At 40.7% G+C, this 12,782-nt stretch overlaps 1 protein-coding gene across 3 annotated transcripts in view; it reads right to left on the bottom strand.

Annotated features, from left to right (window-relative positions):
- Positions 1–5,788: 5,788 nt before the first annotated feature.
- Positions 5,789–12,782, bottom strand: part of LOC146812330 (uncharacterized) — a 398,549-nt gene continuing 391,555 nt past the window's right edge. For all 3 annotated transcript variants that reach the window (XR_014965925.1, XR_014965923.1, XM_085614583.1), the window contains one exon: positions 5,789–6,369. Coding sequence is in view for 1 of the 3 variants with exons in the window: in XM_085614583.1 (XP_085470709.1) it covers positions 6,338–6,369 (32 nt within the window). In the remaining 2 variants the exon portion in view is untranslated. The remainder of the gene's footprint in view (positions 6,370–12,782) is intronic.

Genomic DNA, 12,782 nt, shown 5'->3' on the forward strand with positions numbered 1-12,782 from the left:
AGGTCGTTGCCCACTGGGGCAAGATTATCTCACAGACGGCTCCATAGATCCTGCCTCCCTCACGTCTATTCGAGTGATTCAAAATGCAGAACATATACGTTAACACGTTCTCTGCATTCACGTCGCATTCCCACAGGGGTTTGTGCTATCAATAGGAGGTGGAATGGCGTATATCTATTGGGGATTCCTACACTTGTTACATTATGTCACTTTTGTTTCACTTTCACTTTTTCTGGACAGCAGCACATGTTTGTGATGCATTTTGCATTTTTTTTGCTTATAATGTACCTTGGCATTTAATTAGAGGATAACTGTTTCCACTTTTTTCTTTGCCCAGTCCCAGGACTTGAGACTTACTATGGTTACGTATTCACCCATTCAGGTTTATACACAGTTTAAGATGGCCGCCGATCTCGGCTGGGTTTAGGGCTGGTTGACAAAGTAAGTCCTATTTTGCTGTCCATTTTCATGTGACCAGTATGAGATGTAAGACTGTTGGTTTCATTTGTTTTCACACGTGAACAAGGCTGCGTGCCGAAACGCGTTGTGTGAATTAAACCTGACCTACACATTTCACTGAAGGTTTCGTCTTCCTTTACTGAGAGCATACTTCATTGTGGTTTATAATTGGATATTTTCGCCGGCTTGCTCCGCCGGAGTGTATGCCAACCTCCAAGGGTCCCCGTAATCCAGCAGGAGCACTTTCGTTTCTTGGATATTTACTGAGGATTACATTTTGGACCGGCTGCAGATGACATCTGAATACTCGCGCACAAGCCTCTGATTTCGGAGAGATCGCCGTACAGCTGACCCCCAGGTAAGTCTGCCCGTTGCATGTTCGTCCTGTTAGGTGGGGGACTTAAGTTGTATCGCTGGAGAGCGTTTAGCTATAGTTACACCACCTCGGGTTAACGACTAGCTGGGCGACTTTACCCCTGGTCACTTACGTACTGATCACTTGTCGACACCGAGTATTTCCAAACTAGGAGAATTCTTCATAGGATTTGGTTCCCGTACCAGTGAACTGTCGCTACGATATCCAATCCTACAGTGTATTCTCACCTTCTAACATTACAGTTTGGGTCTATTTTTGGCAGCAGAGGTAACTTCCGCATTGCACGGAGGGGTATTGCGAAGACGATCCCTTATTTTCAAGATTTCTTGGTCAGGTATCAGACAACATGGAGGAGGAGGCTGAGAGGAGAGCGGCAGCAGTGACGCTATTCAGCAGAAAAAATCCAATCCTCAATAGACAAAACATGGCCAACAGGAATGACCTACCAACACAGGCGCTGGAAGAAAAAATAAAAAAGCTGGAAAAAATGAAAAGAGCGGAGGTGTCAAAATGGTGGGAAGCCATCTCTCTTCAAAACTACGTGGACCAGAACATGGCACCGAGAGGATTGCGGATCTTTGTCACTCCAACCTACGAGGCTCCCAATCCCAAAATGCTAGAAGAGTGGTCACAACACTCAGCACTAAGCTCAAAAGGAATGATGGAAATACTCATCAAATATGCGTGGCAAGATAGAGATGACCTACTCAAACAGATCAAACTTCTCATGACTGACCTACAACTACTCATGGACAGTGATGCACTAAGCAAAATCCTTGATCCCATGAAAGAACGTCTCGGCAAACACGAGGAAGAAATAAAAGCGAGAAAGGCCAGAAAGATGAACCGGGACTATGCTGACTACGAAAGTGGAAGGATTCTAACTTTCAGTAAAAAATATGATCATCTCTATAAAGGTCAACTAAGCACCACGACTAACAACGCAGCTGCAACTGCTAATTCTGTCAATTCAACCAATGAAAACATCCTATTGAGTGACACCGAATCCGACATTTCTGGAGGTACAACATCGGGAGAAGAACACCACCCCAAACAAGTCAATTTTTTAGACGAGTTTCGGGTCCTACAAAAGGATCGCCAAACAACGAGAGAGAACCAACTACCGAAAACACGGGGACGTGGACGAGGACGCGGACGAGGAAGAGGCAGGGGAAACGCCGAAATAGAAAAAAGAGACTCGCACAGCGATGGCTCAACAGAGAGAGGAAGGGGTACCATGGGAAGCCGCAGAACCCGTTCAAACAGGAACTATTAATGGATATGACCATGGTAAATTTGACAGTCGTTAACCTTTCTAAAAGACCGATGAGTGACACTGAAAAAAGAACCTTGTGTCTTGGCCTATCCTTCTGTCCCTCCTCTACTTTCAAGTACACTGAAACCAGAATTGATTTGTTTAAATATGTGCGTAAATTAAAACTAAAAAAATGGCACATACTGAAAAAACAAAGCCCCAATACTAACAACAGAGCTAACACTAGCGGCAATAATGACAATTTGGCCATTGAAGATATAGATACCTTAATCGCCATGACCGAATTAGCCTATAGTGAGAATGGGGATTTAACCGATACCAATGCCACACAGTTGCTCAGTGACATGGAAATCAACACTTACAGTAGAGAGAAAACCCCCTTTAAAACCAAGTCCACTTTCATACCCATCTTACCGCATGACCATATAGACACCTTTCAAGACTGCATTATCAAATCCCTCACCGAATTGAGATTCAGTAAGAATAGAAAACATGGTACCAAGGTCAACAACTTATCATGGGCACAAAGACATGCACTTAAAACTCTAGCCTCTGACACTGAGATTATCATACGTCCTGCAGACAAAGGAGGTAATATAGTGATCCTTAACAGAGAGGATTATATCCTTGAAGGTTTACGGCAACTTGAGGACACTAACTTCTACACTCCAGCCAATTGGGAGATTTACCATCAGAGTATCACCAACATTTGGGATAAATTGGTTACATGGCGAGACAAGGGCCTCCTTGAGTGGGAGGAGTTTTGTTACCTTAAGAAAGATCATCCCAAGGTACCCATCTTATACCTGTTACCTAAATTGCACAAGAATAAGATCAACCCCCCAGGACGCCCCATTGTATCCTCCATCGGGTGTATAACTGAAAACATTTCGAAATATGTTGATTTCTTTCTTAGGGAATATGTGGTATCCCTGCCCAGTTACTTAAGAGACACGAAAGATTTCCTGGGCAAAATTGAGGATTTGATTTGGCAACCTGGCTATCTATTCATTGTGCTAGATGTACAATCACTTTACACAATAATTGACCACAGTCAAGGTTTGCAAGCCTGTGAATTTTTCCTTAAACAGAGACCACTAAAATATCGTGAGCACAGCCTCATGATTTTGGAGATGATTAACTACTGTCTCCAAAACAACATTTTTTCTTTCAACGGCGCCCTCTACAGGCAAGTGAACGGTACTGCGATGGGTTCTTGCTTCGCTCCCAGCTTTGCTAATCTCTTCATGGGATACTGGGAGCATACCATCGGAAGCAGGACCCCATTGCAGGAACATCTGCCCAAAGTCATCATGTGGCGACGCTACATAGATGACTTGTTCATTGTCTGGAATGGCAATAAACAAGAAGCCGAGATCTTTGTTGAAACTCTCAATGATAATGATCACAACATTGTGCTATCTGGGAACATCGATGCCCAGAAAGCAGAGTTCCTAGATGTAAGCCTCAAAATTGAACAGGGGAAGGTAGTTACCGCCCTGTTCCGCAAAGCAACTGCGGGCAACAGTGTGCTCCATGCCCTCAGTAGCCATCCTGAGGCTCTCAAGTGGAGTATCCCCTATGGGGAGATGCTGAGGGCCAAACGTAACTGTAACAATATCACTTCTTATTTTGAGGAAAGAGACAACATCACGGCCAGATTCCTTAATCGAGGTTACCCACTCTGGGTCCTCAACAAAGCCAGGGACAGGGCAGACAAAGTAGAGCGGAAGGAAACTTTACTAGACACCAGGGCAGTAGAGGAAGAACAGGGTGAGGCGGGGACCCGCCTCATCCTGACTTACAACACTGACTCCCACAAAATTAAGCACATAGTTTCCAAACACTGGGATATTCTTAAGGCAGACAACACACTAGGAAATCTCATTGCTGACAGACCCGTTATCACGTATAGAAGAGACAAGAACATTCGTGATTGGGTGGTCAAAAATGATATCACGGTCTTCCCTACCACTACTGATCATGGATTGATAGGCTTCTACCCATGTGGCCACTGTAAAGCCTGTAAACACAGCAAATACAAAGCATCATTAGAATACCGAGGGGTGACCAAAAAGATCTTTCAATTCCTCACTTGCAGCACCAATTTCGTGATTTATGCCATTATGTGCACATGCAATCTTTGGTACATTGGCAGTACTACTTGTGCAGCCAAAAAGAGGGTACTGGAACACCAAAGGGCGATCACGAATAATGATCCTAAATATCCCGTTGCACGCCATTTCTATGATCGCCATTTCTCGAATGTAGGAGAAATGAGTTACCTAATTCTGGAACACATACCTAAGAACCCTCGTGGGGGAGATAGGGTATTGGCCTTAAGACAAAAAGAATCCAGGTACATCATAGAGTTTCAAACTAAGACCCCTGGAGGTCTTAACATGGATGAGGAAATGTCAATACATCTCAAAACTGACTGTTAATGTTTGCAATGTCATTTCCTCTGATGTACCTAAATGGATGTTGTTTGTGTTTCTCTACTTTACAGTTTACTTTGTTGCTATCGCTTCTTCTATTAGCCTCCTCGTTAGAATGAAGTTTTCATTCCACTGTTCATGTTTTTAATTCAGATTTTTATCTGTATTTTTTACAGGAGAGAAGGAAGGGGCCCTATCACTTGACAGCACCTGCACGGGCATCCTACCCTTTTCCCTTTGATTTCACCTGCACCATCCATGAGTCTCACCACCTGTATCCTTAACCTACAGCTCTCTCATTGTTCTTTTAGTGATTTCTTGACATTGCCACGATGTGATTTCCACTCAGTTTAAGGTCGTTGCCCACTGGGGCAAGATTATCTCACAGACGGCTCCATAGATCCTGCCTCCCTCACGTCTATTCGAGTGATTCAAAATGCAGAACATATACGTTAACACGTTCTCTGCATTCACGTCGCATTCCCACAGGGGTTTGTGCTATCAATAGGAGGTGGAATGGCGTATATCTATTGGGGATTCCTACACTTGTTACATTATGTCACTTTTGTTTCACTTTCACTTTTTCTGGACAGCAGCACATGTTTGTGATGCATTTTGCATTTTTTTTGCTTATAATGTACCTTGGCATTTAATTAGAGGATAACTGTTTCCACTTTTTTCTTTGCCCAGTCCCAGGACTTGAGACTTACTATGGTTACGTATTCACCCATTCAGGTTTATACACAGTTTAAGATGGCCGCCGATCTCGGCTGGGTTTAGGGCTGGTTGACAAAGTAAGTCCTATTTTGCTGTCCATTTTCATGTGACCAGTATGAGATGTAAGACTGTTGGTTTCATTTGTTTTCACACGTGAACAAGGCTGCGTGCCGAAACGCGTTGTGTGAATTAAACCTGACCTACACATTTCACTGAAGGTTTCGTCTTCCTTTACTGAGAGCATACTTCATTGTGGTTTATAATTGGATATTTTCGCCGGCTTGCTCCGCCGGAGTGTATGCCAACCTCCAAGGGTCCCCGTAATCCAGCAGGAGCACTTTCGTTTCTTGGATATATATATATATATATATATATATATATATATATATATATCACCAGTTCCTGTTAGTTACGAGGCTGTCAAGATGGGCGGTCTGAGTTTGGGTTACCGAATCACCCTGTCATACAGAAAATCTTCCTCCCAGTCAGCAGGAATTACCCAGACACACCAGTATGCTTGAAATAAGTTTAATGACAAAACGACACGTGTTGGCTTTACACCTTGTTCACGGTCATCAAAAATCCAGTATCACTCTTCCATATTTAAATTTATCTACCAAAAAAAGAAAGAGGACTATACCAAAACATTGTGATTCTGATAGCAAACAAAAGTGTAGACCATCTTAGCATGGAAAATAAAAGCATTCTTCTCTGCTTTATAATTAATACCGCCACAGTAATTATACAGCAATTCTATTAAAGTGCTGTGCCAAATTTAAAATACATATTTTCAATACTAATCTGTAAAATACACGATGTATTCTATCCCATCATCAAGATCGTTTGATTGTCATCAAAACGTGAATACAGAGTCACATGATATGTAAATATTCTTGTAATCACATATTGTTACACAAATTTCCCCCCCCCCCCAGTGGGCAATTGTAACAACTAAATAAGTCATTGCAACATTTCAGTCCTGCCCCAGTGGGCGATTAGCACAAAAGTTCATATAGTGCATCAGAGGTTATTTAACAAAATTGAAGACAGATGGTTCCATATTAGTTACTATCAACAAAAGAAGAAGAAGAAAGTCCCTGCACCTGTGTGAAAAAATAAAAATATAAACTGTTACATATTAAAACATTAAAACAAGCTGAAAAGATTCTGCAACAATATTCACAATTTCCTAAATACTCAGATGGATTGCAAGGTCCTTGCTGGAATTTAAACCCTATGGCAGAAGGGTTTTTAAAATCAATAATATATTTAGATTCCAACTTGCATAATGTCAGGTCCCGATTTCCACCCCTTACATTAGTATTGACTGAATCAATTACCATCATTCTTAACTTCTCATTTTGAAAATGGTAATCAACAAAATGTTGCGCCACTGGATAGTGCCTTTCATTGAGCCTAATAGCACGTACATGCTCAAAAACTCGTTTCTAGCACGATGTATAGCGCTTCCTATGTACATTTTATTACAAGGGCAAATTAAAGCATATACACAGTAAGTGGTGTTACAAGTCATTGGTTTCTTAACAAAATCTCTTCTTGAATTTGGTACTAGGATCTTTCTGCAATCTGTACTGTTACTGCACACTTTGCAATTCTTGCAGCAACGAAAACCTGGATGGCCCACACTCTTGGGTGTATCATCTCTTGTAATCAGGTTAACACTCAATTAATCGCATAGAGACTGATAATAGTCTGTGTAAACATTTGAACTGTAATCCTCAGATTACTTTAAAAGAAAATCAGTCATTAAAACATGCCAATGTTTAAGACCTTACGCACTTCCTGTACTTGGTGGGAAAAAGTTGTTATAAACCTTATATTCTCAGGACTCTGCTCTCGTACTGCTGGGTGTAATAATTCATTTCTGGTCACTGACTAAACTCTTACCAGCCTGATCAATGATATATTGGCTGTACGCCCATTCCCCAAACGTTTACACATGATTTCTTTTTCAGAAATGAACGCTGTTTCAGTACTACAATTATGTTCTGCCCGAAATAGTTCCCCATAGGGAATACTATATATAAGTTTAGAGGGATGTGCACTTCTTGCACTTAACAGACTATTACCTGCTGTTAATTTTCTAAATATCTTAGATGTGTGGATAAGCATAGAGGAAGGGAGGCTACAGACTAACAATTCAATTTCAGTTCATCTGATGTGCTCAGTAAAAGTCAAATTGCAAGAGTTGATGTTCAGCTTTCACACAAAACGTCTTACAGATTCTTCATCATCCTTCCAAATACAAAATACGTCAAATAAAACACAGCCACAGGACAACATAGCTTTCAAATTCCTCCAGCCGAGCCGCCACCTGCTCCTCCCACCAGCCCATGAATAAATTTGCATAGCTGGGGGCTTAGCAGGTGCCCATAGCTGTGCCCTGTGACTGCTTGTAGATGGACCTGTCAAAGATGAAAAAATTGTTAGACAAAAATAAATCATATCTAAAATAATTTCAGGGTGGAAGAATAAAGTAATTGAGCATGTCTTCAAGAAGTATCTCACAGCTTGCAAGCCCAAATCATGCTTAAATGCTCGTGTACAGGCTATTGACATCCAAAGTTATAAGGGTATACTCCTTTTCCCAATGAATGCCATCAATTATTGTTAAGAAGTGAGTGGCGTCACGTAAATAGGCTGTCAACCCCATTACAAATGGTCTCAGGTAATGGTCAATAAATCTTGAGGTATTTTCCAGTAGAGAGCCCATTGATGAAACAATAGGCCTTCCAGGTGGATTCTCTGCATCCTTATGCAGTTTGGGCAAAAGATATAATACCGGTATTTTAGGATGGGTACATTTCAAATAATTGAACTCTACTTACTCCAATCAACTAGCATTTCCCCAAATCTTTTGTTGGATCTCACTACTTCACTGTTGTTTGAAGTGCAATAACAATTAGCGTCATTCAGCTGTCTCATTCCTTCAGTTAAGTACTTAACTGTATCCAGAATAACCACATTCCTGCCTTTATCCGATTGGCGGATCACAATAGAGCTATCTGTTCTTTAATTCTCTATTGCTTGACTCTGGAAGTTGGTGATATTTCTCCTGCAGGTTGGGAAAGTCCTGTACCTAATCTTACTAAGATCTTTCAATACTCCCTTTTCAAAGATTTCAATAGCATCACATTGAACATTAGCTAGCTAAAAATACAGATTTTGGTTTAAAAGTACTTCCTGGATAAACATCAAATTCTAGATTCAAATTGTGTAGATTCAAGACCGCATCTTCATGATGATCACAATATTCATCAAGTGTTGTAAGTGTATGTAAGATCTCAATATCATCAATGTTCAATTTACTGAACCCTGTTATATTTTGAGAGTTCCCCTTTACATGCTGTGTATCAAACCACTTTGAGTTTCAATTTCCTAGAAAAATAAAATAAATTAATTCTAGTCTGTGCATAATTGAGGTTTGCAGAAATACAAAATGACAAACCCAATGAGAGGAGCTCCTTTTCTTCCAAAGAAAGATTTCACTATGACAAGTTCACCACATTCATGGTTTCACTTTCCTGCCCCTTGTCATCATTCCCACAGGCTTTGTTTTGTCGCTTTTTCCTTCTTTCTTTTACTTGCTTGTTCCTCGCTTTCTTCCTCTGCTTCCTCATCCTCTGCCTCTCTGCACACTTTGTTCCTGGAATTGCTCTGTCCTTCCTTGATTTAATATTTGGAACGGTCATAAAAAATTCTTCTGGTTCTCATGGGTAGTGCCCTGACTCAAAGCTGAAACTGAGGCATCGGACGTGCTTCCATCTGAGACATCACTCTCACTGATTTCAATTGTAGTTGTCGGTGCCACTTCTATCTCTACACGACCACCATGCTTATTTTCAAACATGTGGTCATATCTTTCGTGAAATGCTAAAGTCCGTCCTGTCTGGTAGTCCTTAAAATCACGAAGAAACTTGCGCTGCTTTTTTGCAGTAATTTCCTCTTCCAGCTTACCCAGAAGTATCATTAGGTTTTTCATAAATTCCTCCACTGATTCTTTGGGCACCAATTTACCAAACTCACTGATAATTCCATCAATTTTCGTCAAGGAGTTTACTCCTGTCCTTAAGGGCATATTTTACCAAGATACGCATCATTGTTAGAGAGCACGAGGTAGAATTGTTAGACTATTCCTCCAACATATCCAGATCCGCATCTTCATACGTTGGAATTGTAAATATTTTTAGCCCACGAGGATCTCGCCCGACATCAATATATCTTTGGAGCGATTCCGCTTCCCACCATTCGGAAAGTTCTTTCTTGTGTAGTTTTTCCAATTGCTGATATAATGTTTGAACTTTAATCTCTTTTGTCATACTTTGCATTACAGTTAGTGTGCTGCTCCCACCAGCTCCCATCTGAGTAAAAAAGAGTTTATTTGCAGTTTCCTTCCTTCTGGCTTCTAGACCGGCAGCCATTATTACTTAACAATCGATCTTTCACAAGCATGCAGGTGCCGACTCTCCAAAACCCCTAGGTTCTGTAATCCTATCGGCTCCCAGCCTCTTGACCTCTAACAGGCACCCAGCGCACCCAAGAGCCCCGTAGACAAGCTAAATTCACCACTACTCCCAAATGCAGACCGCGTCCTCTGAAGCAGTCCGACAAGTGAATGCCTCAGCAAGGAAACTCTCCCACAGGCTCCAAGTGCAACAGACGCCGCTCTGCACAGCCGTAGGGATTCGTATTGTCGGGTGCTTCTGTGTGCTAGCATGTCTTCATGCACAGTTTCAAATTGTTGAATGGGCTGCTGATTCCAACAAGTCCAAAGTACCGGTCAAAAAAGGGGGTCAGCCTCGTTCCTTTTAAAGAACTGTGTAATATGTGCCAGCAGTAGCGACCCACATGGGGGGATCTGAGCTACCGGTCCCAGCATGCAATGTGTTCACTCACCTGAGTGTCATTGCAAGTTGCTTCTGTTCTGTGCGCTACCCTCCTGCGAGTGCTGTCCCACTCGAGGGGCAACTATTTTTTATATATATATATATATATATATATATATTTCACAAATCCCTTTTTACAAAAGTAGGTCGGGTCGCACTCACAAAGGGTTTAAGTTAATCTTTGTATTCCTTATTTCACAGGGTGAAAGCCAAATTCGACACGTTTCGATCCATCCAGAGACCTTGGTCACAAATCTTTATAGTCCATTTGATATTCTCTTTTGTGCCATTATCCTGACCAAAAGAAGGGTGTGGTGTGCTTCCTGCATGGCCCATTGTAGTTTAGCCTAATTGTGCATGCTGCACTTTCCTTTGCACACATTACTATAATAAACACTTGCTTTTGTGGAACATTCTATTTTCTTACAGAACCTGCATATGTTTTCATGTTCTGTTCTTTTTCTAAGATTTAGTCAGCACACCATAGGCAAGGTCAAACGACAATGTACCTTGTTATTTTCTTTGGTCAGGCACTAGCACCTAGATATAACATGAGAATGTAGCTGTTTATGAGCACCCATCTTGTCATGTAGATGAGCCCAGAGGTCCAAAAAAGTACACTTGGAGTGAAATTTAAGACAAGAGCACTGCATCAACTGAGAAGTAAAACATCTGTGTAAGCTAAGGTACATGGTCTGTCACTAATCCCAGAGACCTTTGACATATAATAATATAGCTTCAGTAGAAGAGGAGAGTGTTTAGGCTACTCTGTCGTATAACATGACCGGGCTTTTCATGGTATACAGTTTATTGACCGTGCTAACTGTATTTTTAGTCTCCATTTGCTTTCTAATTGTTGCATGAATATTGTGTTTTAGTGCATGATTATTTAAATAAAAAATCTAAACCTTATTTGTGTCTCTTGTTTATCTAATTGTATAAAAGTGAGAGAGCGGAAGGGTGTGTCCTTTTAAGGCGACCCCTAAGTGGGTTGAGAGTGTTGTGTTCTGGGTTGCACATTCACTTGTCTCTCTGGTAAGGTTAGGAGGGCAAGTGAGGCACTATAGCTAGTTGGACTCTGGCTCATAGATGCAGTGGTGGTATGGTGCCTCTGTCCATAAATACCAAGGTTCTATGGTCCAGAGCATAGTGTTCCTAAACAGAATCCCTGAAACACTTTCTGTTACACACTGTGACCTCGTAGCATTAAAAATACACAAGTCACTATTTCCCACTGCACCATCCAAGATTTAATTCTTTGGCTCTCTTACTACACACAGACCTCGGCAGTGCATTGACTAATAGAGGTTTCATAATATACTATAGTGCCTTTCCCACTAATAACTTTGTTTAATTTTTAATTTAAGCTGTCTATTATTTTATATGTAGCTACTCGACCGTGAAAGACCTAAAAACTTTCAGAATATTCAGTTTTTCGCTACATCTTTGACCCCATCCCATATTCCAACTTTCAAAGCCCTCTAGCCCCCCGAAACATGACTGAAGTCAACAACAGCAGCAAAATAATATATAAAGGAGTCCGTTTTTGTTGAATTATAGGTGTCTGTTTTCAAAATGTTAAAAATAAAAACCTTTTTTGAAATACTGTATGTAGGAAGATTAAGGGACCACTTTCACCCCTGGAATTAAAAAAAAGCATCCTATTTGGACCTTACAATTCATCACTAATGATTGTAAATAGTATGGTTTAATTAGGATGAATGATGTTCAGCAAACTCCAGTTCTATACAGCTGTAAAAACAAAGCCGTCAACATTGCATAAAAAAAATATATGGTTCTCCTCGAATGCCTTGCACTAAAGTTGCAGCCCATGCCATATAGCCATTATACCCAGGACCATTGAAAATATGCAATTGCATGGCAGCAATGATTTTAGCATAGTTATAGATTTGCTGCATTTGCCACATAATAAATCATCTAACAGTCTGCTGATTTTAACAAAATACATGTTTTTAATACACAAGAGGTTCAAAAGTTACTAAAAAGCAGCAACACATGTTGCTGCACAGTAGAACGCCCTTTGCAAAGCTGGACTGGTCACCTTTTTGTTGCTTATTGCTATATTTGAGTGTTAAGCTGGTACTAATGAGGTGCAAACACAGATTGACAGTTTCTCTGAAGAAAAACAGGCCCACCCATCACATTAGTTGAGATAGGCGTTATCTGAATACGTTTTGTCAAAAATAAAATACAGCTGTGCATTTTTAGTTAATTCTTTTTGGGTAGTTTTTTTCTTTTTTTAAGTGTGTGGTAAGTCACAGTCACCCACAAACCTTTGGTTTGCAAACATTATTATTATTTCCCCACTGTAAAAATTATATGCCATAGGAACTGCCGGTGTTTATGGTTGTCGATGATGAGTTTCTAGATTCTAGAAATTTTTTGGCAGGAGGGTGTCCTAAAGATTGAAAAAATGATTCACTGCGGTTCTCACAATCATAAAGTTTAAAGATCTCTGCTCTAAGCACATGGGACTAACCAAAGTTGTTGTAAAAAAAAAAATATTAATTATCATAAACTCCGGCAGGCTCAACTCACAGACAGGTCAGCAGTATTCTGTTAGCATAGTAGTTTTTCAGTTAGTGGCT

Source organism: Triturus cristatus, chromosome 7 (genome assembly GCF_964204655.1).
Source record: "Triturus cristatus chromosome 7, aTriCri1.1, whole genome shotgun sequence".
Classification (NCBI taxonomy): Eukaryota; Metazoa; Chordata; class Amphibia; order Caudata; family Salamandridae; genus Triturus; species Triturus cristatus.